This window comes from Pseudochaenichthys georgianus, chromosome 2 (assembly GCF_902827115.2).
Source record: "Pseudochaenichthys georgianus chromosome 2, fPseGeo1.2, whole genome shotgun sequence".
Lineage (NCBI taxonomy): Eukaryota > Metazoa > Chordata > Actinopteri > Perciformes > Channichthyidae > Pseudochaenichthys > Pseudochaenichthys georgianus.
Genome location: NC_047504.1, coordinates 2,959,218 through 2,978,536, shown reverse-complemented (window position 1 = coordinate 2,978,536; position 19,319 = coordinate 2,959,218). Strand labels below are relative to the sequence as shown.

Here is a 19,319-nt window from a genome sequence, read left to right as displayed (position 1 = left end):
TGTATATCAGTATGTAGTGTCTCTACTTTAAAGAGTCCTCTCCTGCTGATGTTCAGGTGTATATCAGTATGTAGTGTCTCTACTTTAAAGAGTCCTCTCCTGCTGATGTTCAGGTGTATATTAAATGGACCAGACACTTGTGATGTTTTGCGTTGGATGGTGGAAGGCCTACAGTCTTCCGACAGCATTATTAGACACCTTATTGACGCATTCTTCTATAGTTGATGACATTATTTGGCACTTTGTTTTAAGTACTTTTGGCAAACCATTTAGCGCATTATTTTAATCACATTATTTATGAAGTATGAAGTTTGCTTGATGGTATTTGGATTTTGGACAATGAGTTTTCTCTGGAAAATCAACCAGAACGTAATAAATCATATTGAACATCTAGTTCATTCTTTCTCTTTACAATATGTAAAAACTGACTTATAATAACTTATAATGACCACTTGCCTAACTCTATCTCTTGCCTCCTGTTGGTCGTATAACTCATGGAGCACTCTGCTGTAGCTGGCAGACCGACGGCAGCACAGTGTGCTCAGAAACTTTGTTCTCTCGTCATCTAGTTGTTACAACAAGGCGACGGCTTCTGACCCAGCCACAGCGAACCGTCAGCCACTGATTTGTGAAACTAGCTCTGTCACACGCTCCCACACCCATGCCACCAAATAAAAAGGAGCTACAGAACCACACAATAATGATGCTAATACTGTCCCAGACAGCAATGCCCACAGAACTGGAGTCTGCTTTGAGTCTCTGGTCTACTCCTCTGTTCTCTGGTCCCAGGGGATGTGTGGTGTTGTTTCACATTCAAACATGCCGGAGTGCATTTGTGAACCTAAAAACCCAATATGCAAGATATTGTTTGTATTAATCATGATTTAACCATTTGCACTGCAGCAAGCCAGCTAACTACTAGAAACAAGGGACACTTCTTTAAGTCCCCCCCAAAGACAAATACTTATGCATATTTAAGGAATCGAGCTTCACAGTGTGGGCAGTTGATCATTCCTAAATGTACCTTTTGTGGCTTTCTTTTTAATGCTAATTCGATGTGAAGGGGCCAAAGCACAGCATACTTGAGTTGACAGTCCATGATGTTGCTGACGCAGGTTTGAAATCCGGCCCCCAGACCCTTAACACGCCCCTCTATCTCCCCCATCTAAATTAAGGCTAAATTGGTCTCAAAAAAGGTTGTTATTCCCACTGTGAGGGGAAGTAGCTTTAGCCAAACTGCCAGGCATAGAGACGAGGAGAATAACGGCAGAACAGTAACGTAGATTATTTCATAGCCACATGCTATACTCTCCATCAGAAGGAAGGTACAGGGTCAGAAATGTAAATGAATACAGTCGATTTGGCTCATAAGAGAAATATCACTTGTTTTCTGGGCTCTGACTTGTGAGTTGGATTGTCGTGACAAACATACAGCTGCTTTATTTCACACACAGACAGGAACAAAGAGTGTAATGATATGGTAAGGGACCCCTTACAGAGTGCATTTACCGTGAATCTATTACAGTGATTTGCTCGGTGACTCTCACTGTCACCAGAGTGTTTTATATAATGCCGTCACAGTACTCTAGCTGTACTTATTCACACTATAGGAGCCCAGCTGACAGACCCTCACCCTCCTCTGTCCCTGTCTCTGCTGCACTTTAAACTCTGTTTGTATAATTGTCATGGCACAATAGCTGTATCAAATGTTCATCCCGCTGCTGGCAGCTCTCAGGTCCCACATCGTCTGCCAGTGCAGATAATATAACTGTTAAAGTGTCCTATTGGTTCCAAAAAAGTAAAAAAAGGAAAAGTGTTTTTATCATGAAGCTACAGACTCGGAGAGAAGAAAGAAAGAAATACTTATTTAATAAATGCATAATATTTATTGCAAAAAACGTATTCTCTGCACCCTATCATCATATCTAATGTTGTTAATGGAAACATGTGTAGTAGCTCTCTGTTGTGTGCCTTATTATGGGATGCATAAAGCAGCGACTGTATTCGCCATGACATAAACAGTCTGTGGTTTGTATATGTTTAACTTTTGTCCAGTTTCTGAACAGATATGAGGAGCTGTGAGCTCTGAGTGTGTGCTAACAGCTAACGGCTGATGTGTTGGGCTAATCACGAAGCGTCATTTCTTGACTGGCAGCAAAAACAACCAATCATAGCAGTGCTTCTATGGCTCTGTCCAATCACAAACAAGAAGTGTTCTCCCTAAGGAATACCCTTTCCGTCGAATGTGAAATGCTGTGGTGTTTTCTGAAATGCTGTTGTGTTTTCTGAAATGCTGTGGTGTCTTGCACTTCAGGGCCACCGTGGATTCGCTAGCTGAACAGCCAAGCATTGGCCATGAAAGGCCAAATAAGGCGTGTCACGGCCGACGGTGCGGGACACACCAAATTGAGTTTGGGCGACAGGGCACACTTCGTCGTACGACTAACGAAAAGGGCCGATTTCGACCTGGTGTGTCAGAGCCTTAAGGCAGCTACACACCAACCTGAGACCAAAGAACGCGTACCGAAGGCGTCCCGACTTTTACGTCTGCTGCGTCGCCTATGAACACACCGCAAAGACTTCAGTTGACGAGTGGCAATAACTATCCTTACCAGCAGGCAGCGGTAGTGTGTATTCGTCATTCAAAAGAGGCAACAACCGGAAGACAGTCAAACACAGAGAGAAGAAGAACAGGCTGCGTGATATAAACAAACAACAAATAGTGTCTGGGTTCCTTTTTCACTCTTTCTCGTCGATCGAAAACATGTAAACATAAAAAAGAAGCTCTTGCGTCCGGGTGAGATGAAAATCAAAAAGATGAACTGTCTGTGTGTGCCTTCTTAATCGTTTGTTTTGGTCCCTCACTTCCGCTTCGCTTCTCATGCACTGACTCGCTAAGCTGAACAGCCAATCAGAGTGATTTATTTGTCCCGACTTTCTTTGGCCTCCCGCGGCCGATTCAGCATGTTGAAGGTGGGAGGTGTGAAATGTGCCGTAAAGAGACGACGGTGCGGGACACACCAACCTGAGTAGGGCGCCGCGAATGCCCGACTGCCTCTGATGGCCTCTGACTCCCAACTGACCAGGGGCCTGTACTACGAAGCTGGTTCAACCTAACCTGGATATGTTTGAGTTAGCCGGTTGAGATCTTAGCCTGCAACCTAACCAGGGGGGTATACTACGAAGCAGGATTTTCGCTTAGCCGGCTAAATTCAGGGAAAACTCCGGCTTTCCGGTCCTATGAAGCTGGTTCTCTTTTTAGCGGGCTAGATCTCCATGGTAACTTATGCTTAGCGGCTAACCTGGTCGGGACCAGGTTAGGTTGCAGGCTAAGAGCTCAACTCAGTGAAAGCACTGCCTGCTGACCAATCAGAGCTCAGTGTGCGGAGTTTAAAGCGATCAAGTCATATTACAGGAGAAAGGAAATACAGAAAAGCTGCCGTTGCAGGAAAGACGGCCGGCAAAAATCACCGACTGTGTGAACGTGAACATTAATAGAATATCACCTCCCATCTTCAGAGCAATCGGACTATTATAACATTAGCGTTAAGAAAGCTTACTTAAATATCTGCCGCGACATAAGTAACCGGATCAGAGTACATTAAGTACAGTCCGCGGCATATCACTTCATAATGTATCATATCTCCTTATCTGAGTCAGCTGAGCCGTATCTGGCCGTGCAACACTCACAGTGTCACATACTGTATGCAGAAGTATTATTTTAAGCAACACATTAAGTTGACGAAACACTCGAGTCAAATGTAATTAAAGTCAGATCGTGTCTTAGAGACGGGGCAGTGATATCATAAACCTGTTAATGTACGCATTAAAACACTTTTACCAGCTGTATTCACCTTGCAGGTGCAGCTATGTGGCTTTGATCCTGGATAAAGTGTTTAAGTCATGGATATTTAATTTAACTTCTTCATATGTCTAATATTATAGTTGACTTTTCATTCAGGAAGTATGACGCTGCGCTGTCAGTACGCTTCTCCATGTTTGTGATTGGTCGAATGCTCCAAATACCACCCCTTTCATGTGAACGCGCACCTAACTAGATAGGACACGGCTGGCTTGAGCGATCCACTTGATAACCCGCGTCGTAGGACCGTTTAGCGAGAGCGCGTATGTTTTGGATTAGGCCAACCGGCTAACTCAAACATATCCAGGTTAGGTTGAACCAGCTTCGTAGTATAGGCCCCTGGTCCCGACCAGGTTAGCCGCTAAGCATAAGTTACCATGGAGATCTAGCCTGCTAAAAAGAGAAGCCGGCCTAAGCGAAAATTCCTGCTTCGTAGTATACCCCCCTGGTTGCTTATTTCTCTGAAAGCTGGCAACAGAGTGGGCGCAGTGTCTAATAGTAGCAGTAAGCTAACGAGAGGCTACGTTCAGCTGGTGACTCGGGAGTCGGGACAGAGAAAATGTCAGGAGTTTGGAAGTATTATAAAATTGAAAGCGGTGTAACAGCCAGATGCAGTGTTTGCAAGGCGGAGGTTCCACGTGGTGGAACGAACAGAGCTACGTTCAAACACGACCAATCTAATACGCTACCTGAGAAACAAACACCAACAACAACACGACGAGTACACAGCGGCCACTCAGGTAACGGCACTGAAACAACCGACACTTTCAGAGACTTCTAAAAGGAAAGAGAAACTGCCCAAGAACAGTGAAAAGGCCAAAAGAATAACAGCCAAGATAGCTGAATTCATCTCGTTCGATGACCAGCCGTTATGTTACCTTTTTTTTCTCTTAATGCATTGCATAAAGATCGGATCGTGAAAAATCGGTATCGGCAGATTGTCAAAATCAAATGATCGGAATCGGATCGGGAGCAAAAAAAGGTGATCGGGACATCCCTAATTTAGATTGTATGACAAAGTGTTTATTTAATATATCTGGCTAGCTATAGCTACTTGCTAACGGTTTAGCTTACCCCCGCGATTCAAAGTAACGTCAACGTAGCTGTAATTTATGCTTTGCTTACATGTTCGCATAACTTGGAAGTTTACTGACATTTACATACCTTGTTTACCTGGCTCAAGTGGTGGCTCTGGGGTTGTTGTGTGAGCCACCACTTGAGAATTGTCGTCTTTTTTAAGAAAAACATGTCTTATGTCCATCTTCAAAAACTCTGAGTCCGACTGACAGTTTATTTTAAACATTGTCACAGCTCACAGGATAGGTACCTGTCAGCCAATAAGACAGATGTTTATTTCCATTCAACTCTCTGGTTGGTCTGGTGTCTTGCCTCTGTTGCATTCACTGAACACGGGAAATTACAATCCTGCCGTCCTCTCTGTCATGATCACTCAGGTTCAGGTAAAGCACGGTTAATGTATTATATTATTGACTCAATAATATAATAAATGACTTTGAGAGTAGGTAACCTAGGCATATTGACACAATTAATTAAACATACTTATCACGTGTTTGTGTACTGAGATTTTTGTTGTTGTTGCTAGGGGGCCCCTTAGTGACTGCGGGGCCCTAAATGGCCGCTTATGTCGCTTAATGGGTCGGGCCGGCTCTGCATGTACTGCAGATTATCCTGTTCAACGGAATATAAATAGTATATGTTGTTAAACTGACAATTGTACCGTACATGCCAGCAAGTTGGACAAGTTGACCGCAGCAGGTGGGGATTACACCCCTGACCCTCTGATTGGTCAACGCCGTTATTGGACTAATAATAACACAGAGCAGGAATTTAATTTGACTTTGGAGGATCTTGAGCACAGTGAAACACAGATTATGACTGTTTATTCCTGTCTGTCTTCTTCTGTTGTTCCTGTTAGTGTTTAAATAATGTGTAATAAACTAACAGTTTGAGTTCTGCAGTGTTTAAGGACTTGTTAGTGGATATATAATATATCTGCCGGGGGTTATTTTTTCTTTAGTGACCGTCTCATTGCACATTATCCCCTACATTTAGAACTTGAGGGTTAACGCTCAACAGTAAAAGGAACAGTTATTCATCTTTATCTGGAGCCCTCCATGATGAGTTTCACACAATGTGAAAATTAGACTGTATTTCTCACTCAATTTCAATTTCACTCAAAATCTCAATTTCTCACTCATTAGAATAGTTTTCTGTACAGATCACCTTAGGTTGAGTGAGCAGATCCTGCAGGGCGCTGAGTCAAAGCTGGAGATAGTTCATGATGTCTGTTGGCAAGCCTGAAGATAAAAGAGTTTCATGGAGAGAGAAAATGTCAAACACATCTTCTGCTGGCCTTTTCATCTCATGTCTAAACTCAGAATCATGTCGGGAACTTTGGTGTGCAGCGAGACAAAGCTTTCTAGTAATGAACAGGAGCAACTGGTAGTGATTGGCTGATCTTAAGCTTTGATTCGCTTTCATGATCACTGTGCTTATGGCTCATGTCTTGATCAGAATGATATGCAAGTGGTGTGGGAAGATGGTGGTGGAAAGCATGGTGTAAGAGAATATACAGTGCAGTGAACCGTTACCCGGCCAACACAAGGAGTTAAATGTCAACAAAAAGCAGCTGAAACGGAAAGAAATCCCTTACATGATAGCAAATATAGTGGAAGTGTAGGTGTTTTTAAGGTATTGAGCTATATACATTGAAACACAGCTTTATACCTTGAACATGTCACAGCACGGATATTTCTTAATTGCAACAACATGAGCTGTGTCTTGGATAATGGACAAACATCTTATTTAGGGTCAGATTGTGTCCACTAAGCAACACAACATGTAGAATGTGATTATTGCTATATCTAAAGACAAGCAGAAGTTAAAGTGTTTAAAGCAAACCTGATGGTGCACATAGGATGTCTGAAAGGATATATAATATAATGTAGGTGTTGTTCAGCAGTCCCCTGTCGGATTGTAATGAGCTGTGATTTTGTTCGAGGAGCAGATAATGATTTCAATGTGGGGTCAACACTTAATGGTGAAGCTTTTAATGTTGATTTTGCCTCTGCTGTGTGTTCTTTTACAGGATGAGGGCTGCGCTGCTGCTGCTGCTGCTGTTTCTCACTGTCATCTCTGTCAGCGCTGCTGGGGGAAAAAACAAAAAAGGTACGATTCTTCATCTAAAAATTGCCTTTTTTAATATTTAGTATCCCAAACTTGTTATGAATTCATATTTTTCCATTTACATGTGAATGAGGACCCTGTGAATAGCAGCTACAGTGATATCAATAATAAAGTAAAGAACATTTTTGAAAATACTATGTGTATTTGCCTTGTTTTTGACTGTGTGTTAAGTACAGAATTATTTTCACAATATGGTTAGCCTAGCATAGTCAATAGCTTGGCATAAAAGCTGGAATCAGGGTAGGGTAACATAGGTAGCCTGGCTGTTGTTCATCAAGAGAACATGCAATGAACAGTTGGCTGAAGTAAAAGAAAAACAAATGAGTTGCTTTTCTCCTTTGCATATGGCATCAAAAAAATTAACTCACATAAGTAAATCGTTTTTAACACTGAAGAGTCACAGTTACGACGATATGTCACAGAAGATATTTATGCAAAACAATACATAAATATGTATTGTTTTGCATAAATATCTTCTGAAATGTATTGTATTGTCATGTTTTTTTCAGCATATAAGCTAACTAACTAGCGTAGAGAGTGATATGGTGAAGATTTTAGCACTTTAAAAGTACAAACACCCACTCTTACCTGTTCCCATTTCCATAAGTTTCAGTGCACATTATGTTTGTAGACAGACACAGAACCCTTACACTGTGATGCACTCAGCTGCTGCATGGCCACACAGCTCATTAACCGGGATGTTTTCCAAGCTGCTAATAGCATGTTTTCTATTGGCTAAAGAGAGAACACCCTATAGAAATCAACACAAACACATGTCTAATAATATACAACCTCTGCTACACATTTAGGTAATAACTGGTTATGCATTTTATTCCATCCTCAGAGAAAAATAAACCATCGCAGTCCGGGTCAGAATGCACTGACTGGCGCTATGGCAACTGTGTCCCTAGCAACGGGGACTGTGGAGCAGGGTTTAGGGACGGGTCATGTGACCAGCAGAACAAGAAGATGAAATGTAGGGTACCGTGCAACTGGAAAAAAGAGTTTGGAGGTAAAACACACACACACACACACACACACACACACGCACACGCACACGCACACACACACACACGCACACACAACACACACACACACACAACACACACACACACACACCACACACCACACACACACACACACACACACACACACACACACACACACACACACACACACACACACACACACACACACACACACACACACACACACGAGAGTTGAAATGGTGATTATTTCTGTGCAAATTAATCTGCAACTAGAATTAGTTCAGTTAAATTAACTCTTTTACGTGGGTAGTGTGGTCTATACACACCTGAACATCAGCAGGAGAGGACTCTTTAAAGTAGAGACACTACATACTGATATACACTTGAACATCAGCAGGAGAGGACTCTTTAAAGTAGAGACACTACATACCGATATACACCTGAACATCAGCAGGAGAGGACTCTTTAAAGTAGAGACACTACATACTGATATACACCTGAACATCAGCAGGAGAGGACTCTTTAAAGTAGAGACACTACATACTGATATACACCTGAACATCAGCAGGAGAGGACTCTTTAAAGTAGAGACACTACATACCGATATACACCTGGACATCCAACCCAGTCTCACGGCATTTCGTGTTCATCAACACGATTTTTAATCTATTGATTCGTGTTCACCAACACGATTTGCCCCTTTTTTTCGTGTTGCACAGCACGATTTTAAAAGCAATGTATTTCTACTGGTAATGTGTTTCGTGCCTGCAGCACGTCTTTTTCTCCGGTCGGGTCGTGGAAGACCGGAAGCTGTGTGGTTCATAAAAACATGTTCTTACTCAATATCAAGCCACAGTTATTGCTTTTATTTTAAATCGTATAATTTCGGACTTTTGTTGTCGTCTGTGAGGAAAATAAATGGGGCTCAGAGCCTCAGGATACTGAAATCTGTATTTTTTAAATCTATTTTTCCTTCTAATTTGTTATTCTTTTCAAAATAACACACTGTTATTTACTCACCAATAACACACAATTATCCTTGCTTTTATTTATTAGTTTAATTCCATAATCTCGGGCTTTTTTGGCGTCCGTTAGGAACTGAATTTCAAAATAAATATAACCGGAAACAGACGTAGGCATTTCGAGCGATTACCCAAGATCCTCAGCTATGGTTTTAAGCTCGCTGATTGGATGTGTTAGCCGCAATGCATGCTGGGATTTGGTGTTTATATTATATGAAATCCGGAAAACATTTTAAAAGAATAAAATAATACTTAATTCCGAGTGCTCTTGCTTTTGTCTTTGAAAGTCATCACATAACGGCATTGTAATACACGGTTCGGCTGCATTACATATTACAGATCTGCCGTAGTTCTTTATTTAGAGAGCCCTGATGAGAAGACCTTTGGAAAAACTGGAAGAAATGGCGCCGAAACTGAATACTTGACGTGGATCATAAATATATCAACAATTAAAAAACATCTTCAATTTCTCTTCACACAATACGTCTCCTTGCAGTATCAACACTAATTCGGCTGACTTTTACATTTGATCTAATTCATAGATAGGTTATATTTACACCATAACGGTGCACAGCTGATAGAAAAGGACTGTAGTTTTCAAAGATATTACTGATTTTCTTTGAATGTAAGAATGTAAATACTGAGTCTGAAATAGTATAGCAATATGCTGTAAAATTATGTGAAAGCATGCATAAAACTATACATCTTCAGATGTTGTACATACACACTAATAATACAAAGTTATTATGGCTGTGTGCACCTTGTGTGCACCTCCTAGTGGTTAAAGCACGTTATTGAATTATTGTTTTAAGAGTACATACTTTCATAGGGGGAAAGTATAAATATAGAAATATAGAATATAAAAAATCAATTAGATACTATAAGTGATCTCTACAATAAAACAGTTTAGTGCAGGATGTACACAGACGGATTAACCTTTATTTAAACATTAAATATTAAGCCTGACAAAGTAATTAACGTCTAATATATTGCTTTCCTGCAATGTTAACTATGTTGAAGCACTTATTTTAACTGATATTATACACATTAATTATACTCTTATGTATGTAGATAGAATAAGAAATGTGCAGAATATGACAGTTTAATGGTGGAGGTACACACATATTGATAGATGTCTTGTAATGCACTGTTGAGGAACCTGTGAGGCTGTGACCCAAGTTTTTCATTCATTGCATAACTACACTGTAGTTGTGTATGATATGTCAATAAACCTTTGAAAATCTTGAAAGGGATGTGCAAAATAGCCATAATATACAGTCTTTAATTAACTATTAGTAGAGAATAACGAGTAATGAATATACTTTATTACTTGTTTCCATTCATGTCAATTGCAGATACATGTTTAGTCTTCTCAAACACCAACTATCAAATATCTCTCCTGATTGTTGGCACTTGACAATCACCTTACCTGAATTTCACTCAGGTGTAACTAAAGTCTGATTTAAGGGTTGTTTATATTTCACATAATTAATCAGAATCTGCAAAGTAACTCAAATAAATGCAGTGGAGTAAAAATATTAGGTTAACCTCTGAATTGTAGTGGAGTAGAATTACAAAGTAGCAATGAGCTGTCATGTGGGTATATATTAATGCTATATATTGATGCTGCGCATTATGGACACAAGCGATGTTCACCCATTTATTAATTATATGTTTTACCAATGTGTTTAATACTGGCAACTTCTAATTGTGGGAAAAACGAAAACGTTCAGTAGAGACGTCCCATAGAACATTTTGCGAAACTCAATAGCCAGCATGTGTAGTTCTGGGGGGGCGTTCGATTCCAGTTTTGGATAATCTGGCGTGGTTTCGTTCCATTTCACACAGCTGTTTGACGCTCTGGTAACCTTACGGGGACTGTAGTCCTAAACGATAGCTGGGGATTATGGGTAGTGTAGTGTCTTTGGCCATCCTAAACTCAGAAATGTTGACAATCGCAATGATGCTCGAAATGTCCCTTATAGGCCTACGTCTGTTTCCGGTTATTTTTATTTTGAAATTCAGTTCCTGACGGACACCAAAAAAGACCGAGATTATGGAATTAAACCAATAAATAAAAGCAAGGATAATTGTGTGTTATTGGTGAGTAAATAACAGTGTGTTATTTTGAAAAGAATAACAAATACAGATTTCAGTATCCTGAGGCTCTGAGCCCCATTTATTTTCCTCACAGACGGAAACAAAAGTCCGAAATTATACGATTTAAAATAAAAGCAATAATTGTGGCTTGATATTGAGTAAGAACATGTTTTTATGAACCACACAGCTTCCGGTCTTCCACGACCCGACCGGAGAAAAAGACGTGCTGCAGGCACGAAACACGTTACCAGTAGAAATACATTGCTTTTAAAATCGTGCTGTGCAACACGAAAAAAAGGGGCAAATCGTGATGGTGAACACGAATCAATAGATTAAAAATCGTGTTGGTGAACACGAAATGCCGTGAGACTGGGTTGGGACATCAGCAGGAGAGGACTCTTTGAAGTAGAGACACTACATACTGATATACACCTGAACATCAGCAAGAGAGGACTCTTTAAAGTAGAGACACTACATACTGATATACACCTGAACATCAGCAGGAGATGACTCTTTAAAGTAGAGACACTACATACTGATATACACCTGAACATTAGCAGGAGAGGACTCTTTAAAGTAGAGACACTACATACTGAAATGAACCTGACCATCAGCAGAATATGACCCCTTTAAGACAAACCACTTCATTACCTGAATGATCCCCAGCATGTTAGTCCAGAAACAGTAGCTGCAAGCACCTGTAACATATGATGCAACACATTGCAGCAGTCCCCTTTCATAAACACATACCTCTGTCTGGCTACAACCATACAATTTGTGTTGACACTGTGTCTGGGATGATTCAACTCTCAAGATTCAGCCTCAAATGTTCATGACATACTTTATGTCTCGGACAGCTCAGAGGATGACCATGGGTGTTGCATTGCTATGGAGGTTGATTTTCTCCTTTAATTGGAGGAGACCTGCTAATGTCTTATTTTTCCCATAACAATTTTTTTCAGATGGAACAAACTGGATCAGTGGTTGCCTAAAGCAAAGTGGCTTGTACTCAAGTCAAGTTGAACTTAAAGTGCATTTTCACATGAAAGCGCCTCAACACAATTTACAAGACACAACGAAAAGTACTACAAGGAAGTGAAAATGAAAACTTAGTACGATAGGTGGTGGTAGGTTTTATGTTTTAAACATTTTGAGTAAGGAATTCAGAATTCACTTTTTGTGTAAGTTGGACTCAAGGATTTCAATGTGCACGCCAGTGTGACTGACCACATGGCATAATGTTGCCTCAGATATCCAGGATGGTCAGCATTGAGTATGAAAATATATAATCCCTGCATCTACATTCTGTGCACGGACAATGCATATTTTTTTGCTGATACTGATGCAGCAGCGTTTTGACAGGGGTCTCATGTGGGTGTTGCAGGGGTGGAGCATTGATTGGCCTGGTTGAGGTCAGTCAACTTTTGATCGCCCCCCCCCCTCCCCCCCTCCTCCTGGCCCTCAGGCAAAATAAATCCTGCATGAGAGGGACCGGAGGCAATTTTTGGGAGAAGTTCCATAGAAGTAAAACTAATCATCAAATCACCTTATCCAGAGACTGGTCACACAATGGAGATTCTGAACCCCACTATACTATATTATAATATACTATACTTAATTATACTATACTATAATATACTATGCTATGCTATACTATGCTATACTATACTTTACTATACAAATCGATACTATACCATACCATACCAAAACGTACCATACTATACTATACAATATTATACTATACCAAAGCATACATTACCATAACATACCATACGCATAACATACCATACACTATACTTTACTTTACTGTACTATACTATACTACATTAACAAAAATATAAATGCAACACTTTTGTTTTTGCTCCCATTTTTCATGAGATGAACTCAAAGATCTAAAACATTTTCTATTTACACAAAATAACCATTTCTCTCAAATATTGTTCACAAATCTGAAGAAATGTGTGATAGTGAGCACTTCTCCTTTGCCGAGATAATCCATCCCACCTCACAGGTGTGGCATATCAAGATGCTGATGAGACAGCATGATTATTAGGCTGGCCACAATAAAAGGCCACTCTAAAATGTTCAGTTTTATCACACAGCACAATGCCACAGATGTCGCAAGTTTTGAGGGAGCGTGCAATTGGCATGCTGACAGCAGGAATGTCCACCAGAGCTGTTGCCCGTGAATTGAATATTCATTTCTCTACCATAAGCCGTCTCCAAAGACGTTTCAGAGAATTTGGCAGTACATCCAACCGGCCTCACAACCGCAGACCACGTGTAACCACAGCAGCCCAGGACCTCCACATCCAGCAAGTTCACCTCCAAGATGGTCTAAGACCAGCCACTCGGACAGCTGCTGCAACAATCGGTTTGCATAACCAAAGAATGTCTGCACAAACTGTCAGAAACCGTCTCAGGGAAGCTCATCTGCATGCTCGTCGTCCTCATCGGGGTCTCGACCTGACTCCGGTTGGTCGTCGTAACCGACTTGAGTGGGCAAATGCTCACATTCGATGGCGTCTGGCACGTTGGAGAGGTGTTCTCTTCACGGATGAATCCCGGTTTTCACTGTTCAGGGCAGATGGCAGCGTGTGTGGCGTCGTGTGGGTGAGCGGTTTTCTGATGTCAATGTTGTGAATGGAGTGGCCCATGGTGGTGGTGGGGTTATGGTATGGGCAGGCGTATGTTATGGACGACGAACACAGGTGCATTAATGATGGCATTGTGAATGCACAGAGATACCGTGACGAGATCCTGAGGCCCATTGTTGTGCCATTCATCCACGACCATCGCCTCATGTTGCAGCATGATAATGCACGGCCCCATGTTGCAAGGATCTGTACACAATTCCTGGAGGCTGAAAACATCCCAGTTCTTGCATGGCCAGCATACTCACCGGACATGTCACCCATTGAGCATGTTTGGGATGCTCTGGATCGGCGTATACGGACAGCGTGTTCCAGTTCCTGCCAATATCCAGCAACTTGGCACAGCCATTGAAGAGGAGTGGACCAACATTCCACAGGCCACAATCAACAACCTGATCAACTCTATGCGAAGGAGATGTGTTGCGCTGCGTGAGGCAAATGGTGGTCACACCAGATACTGACTGGTTTTCGGACCCCCCCCCCAGACCCCCCAATAAAGCAAAACTGCACGTTTCAGAGTGGCCTTTTATTGTGGCCATTCTAAGGCACACCTGTGCAATAATCATGCTGTCTAATCAGCATCTCGATATGCCACACCTGTGAGGTGGGATGGATTATCTCGGCAAAGGAGAAGTGCTCACTATCACAGATTTTTTTCAGATTTGTGAACAATATTTGAGAGAAATGGTTATTTTGTGTAAATAGAAAATGTTTTAGATCTTTGAGTTCATCTCATGAAAAATGGGAGCAAAAACAAAAGTGTTGCATTTATATTTTTGTTCAGTGTATATATATCTGAGCCGGCCCGGCTAAAATAACTGGATGGCCTACCTGCCTGTCAGCCTTCCATCTTATCTCGTGCCCTCATTGGTCATGTGCTCGTTCGTGTGTGTTGGAGGAGGGGCTATGTAAGGAAGTGGCAGATTTTTTCCGGCTGTGTATTTTCAAATTCTAGCGCACTCGAGCTGGTTTCTCCAAAATTACCTACCCCACCTTTAACAATTATATATGCCTTTAATGATATTCTGTGCAGGTTACACTTTGTAAATATGGAGGGATGTTTAAAAAAATAGAGCATAAACAAAGCTACCATTGCTGCAATGCTACCATGCCTTCATGCATTTTTCAACAAAACAGAATTATACCTTGAAGGAAAATCAGTGTAAGACATGGTCAATCCCAATTGGCATGATCAACAGCTAAATAAAACATATTTTCTGTGAATTCTGGATAATAATTAATCATGAATCAGTGCAGACCCATGTAGTGCTATAGGTCAGGTTGTGCTTTGAGATCAGCTGTTACATATATGCGCAACAGTGAGATCTGTTTAATGAGCAATATGAATGAAATGTATATTCTAAATATGTGATATGTCTGTTTGTACTGCCTTAATTTCTGTGTTCACAAATCTTCTCTCCCTTCTAGCTGACTGTAAGTATCGGTTCGGCAGCTGGGGAGAGTGTAATCCAAGCTCTGGCTCGCGGACCAGAACAGGGACATTGAAGAAGGCTCTGTATGATTCACAGTGTGAACAGACTATCTCTGTCTCTAAACCCTGCTCTGGAAAAACCAAGACGAAAACCAAAGGTAAGACTGACACTCACCGTCATAATGAAAAACATTGTATTTGGGTGATTGAAGATCGTTGCATATTTGTAAAGTGATTCTGCAGGTAAACGTTTGACCTGGTCGTCATCTTAATTTGGCGTGTCATCTTGCAAAATGTGTTCATTAACAGGAAACAGTCAAGTATTGCTGAGGCTAATAATAATGACTTTTGTTTAGTTGATTTGATGGCATAAATCATATCATACTGACAGTGATGAATGCCAGATGTCACTGAGGCCATCAAGACATTTCACTTAAAATATCATAGTCAGCGCAGATGAAAAGTCGGGTTTATAAGCCATGTAAGTCCTCAAATTTTGATGATGAAACCTAGCAGCACTTGTACACAATAAATACTTTCCCAATGATAGACAGCTGTTTGAATTGAATATATTATGCTATTCCATGTTCAATAACAGACCAGCATTTGGTGAAATAATGGTATAATTTCTTTTCTTTTCAGGAAAGAAGAGAAAAGCCAAGGGAAACTAGTCTGAAGCAGCTGTCCTCTCACTGTGGCCCCTACACTTCTACACTTATAGCCTGAGTATTATACTGTACACCATTTTGAATGCACACTTCATCTGGACTTTTTACAAATTGTAAATGTGCATTCATCTCTAGATTAGGACTAATAGAGTGATCATGACCTGTATCAGCCAGTTTTCAAACAGAATTTTTCAGACTGCATTTTTAAGACCACCAAGCTATTGAGATATTTAAAAAAATGTATTCTCTTTCTCAAGCCAACACATTCTTATTTTAATCTCTCACCATAGTGACTTGTAGATGAAAGGGAATGTAGAATATAAGTTATACATTTGCCTAGGGACCACACAAGCCCCAAGTTATTTTATAATAATAATACAATACACAGACAGCAAGTGAAAGATAAAGAAAGGTCTGACTAACTGAACAAAATGTTGACACTGCTTTCCAAGGTTTGAATAAAGTGAAGTTGAGAATAAACTCAAGACTATGGTTTTTATCACTTTATGTCATATGTATGCCTCCATGAGTGAAGTAGTCCTTAGGATGATGATGTACATAACAACCATAAACATTCTTACTTAATGTTAGTGCATTATAAGCGTCTTATATTAAAAGTTAGGTTTTATCAACTTGTTATTTTAGGCATGACACTGCACAATCAGAATTCAATCATTCCACATTATAAAGCATTTAATAATGGCTTTTTCCCATAGTGTATTGTAGTTTTATGGTTGTTTACATAGTCATTTTAGATTGCCGTATAATGCATTATAGTCATGAACAATGTGTACTATAAGATTACTCTCACCACCGTGTGACCCTTGCTAAATCAATGATATTACACTGTGAAATGTCAAAAATGTGTGGAGATGGGATGGATCTTTTCTCACTGTGCGGAGCTTTTGGTTCTATTAGACTCAACGTTTATAACGCCCCCGCGGACACATTAGTGACTTTAATGTCATGCTATGTTAACAAGCCCTAAAACCTGCATTTGGAAATAAAATGACGTGCAATAAAGTTTAAGAGGTGATTGTTATTCTTATTAGGTGCAGTAGTAACTTATAAGTCCATTTCCCCACAGTAGAAGTACAAATGTGTCCCAAACAACTGTGAAGTGTGTCAGTGTTCACTGTCTTGAAGACTGGAGCTTGTGTGTTTGCACTGGTTTTTCAGGTAAAACATTTAAAATGATGGACAACTCAAATAAGCAAAGAGAAGAATTTTTCAATTACATGTGTTCGTGCCTCAATTGTATGACATACTATTAGATTACCAAACGAAACAGAATTGGCCCAGATCCCAGGTTGGCTCACTGGGATAAAACGCTGCCTTGAAGACTGGAGATTCTTGGTTCTATCCTCTTTATTTGGAGGATAGTTTTATTGGATGCACTGCACAATAAATTGTTCTATTTCCTTTTTTACACTTTCATTGTGACATAATCTACCAAACAACCTAAAACTGTCACAAATGAATTAGCTCTGTAGGATACAACACTGCTCAGGTGAGCAGGAGTCTTGGGTTCGATCCTCATGAGGTTCATGCATTTTCCATGTCTAACTACCCAAAGTAGACAATAAATTGACCAAAGACGTAACTGTCACAAGTCAAAATGGCTCAGAGGGATAGAAAATAAGGCTCATCTCAATTGAATATTTTCACCTCCTCCTTTCCCCTCACTCGCGTCCCTTCCTTGCATCTTAGCTCCGCCTCCTTAAGATGTGAGTGAGAGACACGAGGAGGAGAGACGCGAGGACAGAGGAGTCCTCAGGTATTAATTGGGAACGTCCTCGTTCACTCAACGTCACTTTTAAACTGTTACCTGATGACATGTGGCACAGCTGTATCCCCTCTCATCGGGCTTAACTGAATAACCCCTTATAACCGGCCCATTTGTTGTTAAATATTTATTTAAATGAATGAATCTTTCTCTTGTTAGTCAAGGAATTCAATTCGATGGTTGGTCCTGCTTTTGTGTTCCGTTTTGGTGTAAAATGTAGTCTACATTTAAATAACAATATAATTATAATAATGTGAAAAGCCTTACTCTGAAAATGTCCTGTAGATCCCCACATTCACCACAAACAGGACTGTGAATTTTAAATAATTTAACTCCTGAATATCTTAACACAAAACAATACAAATAATTGTTATTTATCAAGATCTAGCCATTTATAAAATAGCTATGTTTTAGTGATGTTCAAGATCATTAAACATGACTTAAATTGTTTAACCTTAAGAAATGAATTGCACATAATAATTCCCACGGAGCTGTGAGCACTTATACATTTATGTGACGCTTTTCCACTAATTCTTCCAGTTCTCCGTTTTCCTGTGTTGAAATCAACCAGCTGTGACGGTGGGGGCTTTTATATGCGAGTAGTGAAAACACTTCCGCGTAGTCTGCTCTCGTGTATCCTCCCTTTCGTCTCCTCCCTCACCCCTCCTCAACTCCTCCTGTGTCCATTTCAAGTATTGGGACCGTCCTTCAACATGGCGTGTCCTTGATCGATTCCGGGTCAAGTCCCGGAGGAGGGGAAGAGAGGAGTTGAGGAGGGGTATTGAGATGAACCTATGGACTGTGAGACTGAAGGTTGTTGTTCGAGGCTTTTCAGGTAGCAGTAATCTTTAAAGTAATCTTTTACGTCCCCACTAGGAGATGAGGAAATGCAACACACCAGTTGGAATTGGTAATAATTATAAAGGAGTTTATTATATAGCAGATTAACAAAAATGGCAGGCAAGCAGCCTGGAACAAACAAAGTGGCCAAAAGGGGCGCAGGTTTAAATGGGCAATCAACAAAGGGAGGACTCTAATAAGGGAGCCTACGTAAATACAAATAAATATAAACTAATCAACAAAATAACAAACCTCACTATCAAAGTGGTACAACTAACAAAGGAGCTGTAAGCAGACACAGCTTACAGCTGTTCTACAGTACAGAACAACAGTCAAAGTGATGCTAAGCTATTAATTATAACCACACTATAAGATCAGATCACAAGAGTTAACCACAGTTTACGGGTTTGTTTACAGTCTAGAAGCAAAATAGCTTGAGGCGTCTGTTCACACAGTCGGGACTGATCGTTGTCCCCAGGCTTTGTAGTCGTCTCCGGATGGTGTGCGCCGGATGTGCACTGGGATTGGGGCGCATCGGCCCGGTGTGCTCCAATCACAATCTTCGGGGACGGATTGGCAGCCAATGACGTCAGGGCAACCGCAGAACAACAACAGAGTTAGCAGAACCGGGGAGGCACCAGCCGTAACGGGTCCAAAATCCCAAATGAACAGGCCATAATCTCTACATTACATTGCATTTAGCTGACGCTTTTATCCAAAGCGACTTACAATAAGTGCGTTCGACCAACAAAATACAAA

The 19,319-nt window shown here is 40.7% G+C and overlaps 1 protein-coding gene across 1 annotated transcript in view; it reads left to right on the top strand.

Moving 5' to 3' along the window:
• The window catches only part of mdka (midkine a), a 32,202-nt gene extending 15,788 nt beyond the window's left edge, over positions 1–16,414 (top strand). Inside the window, exons 2-5 of the mRNA XM_034096288.2 lie at positions 6,972–7,051; positions 7,914–8,081; positions 15,263–15,424; positions 15,909–16,414. Of these exons, the coding sequence (XP_033952179.1) occupies positions 6,973–7,051; positions 7,914–8,081; positions 15,263–15,424; positions 15,909–15,937 (438 nt within the window). The 5' untranslated portion in view covers position 6,972 and the 3' untranslated portion in view covers positions 15,938–16,414. The remainder of the gene's footprint in view (positions 1–6,971; positions 7,052–7,913; positions 8,082–15,262; positions 15,425–15,908) is intronic.
• Positions 16,415–19,319: the final 2,905 nt, after the last annotated feature.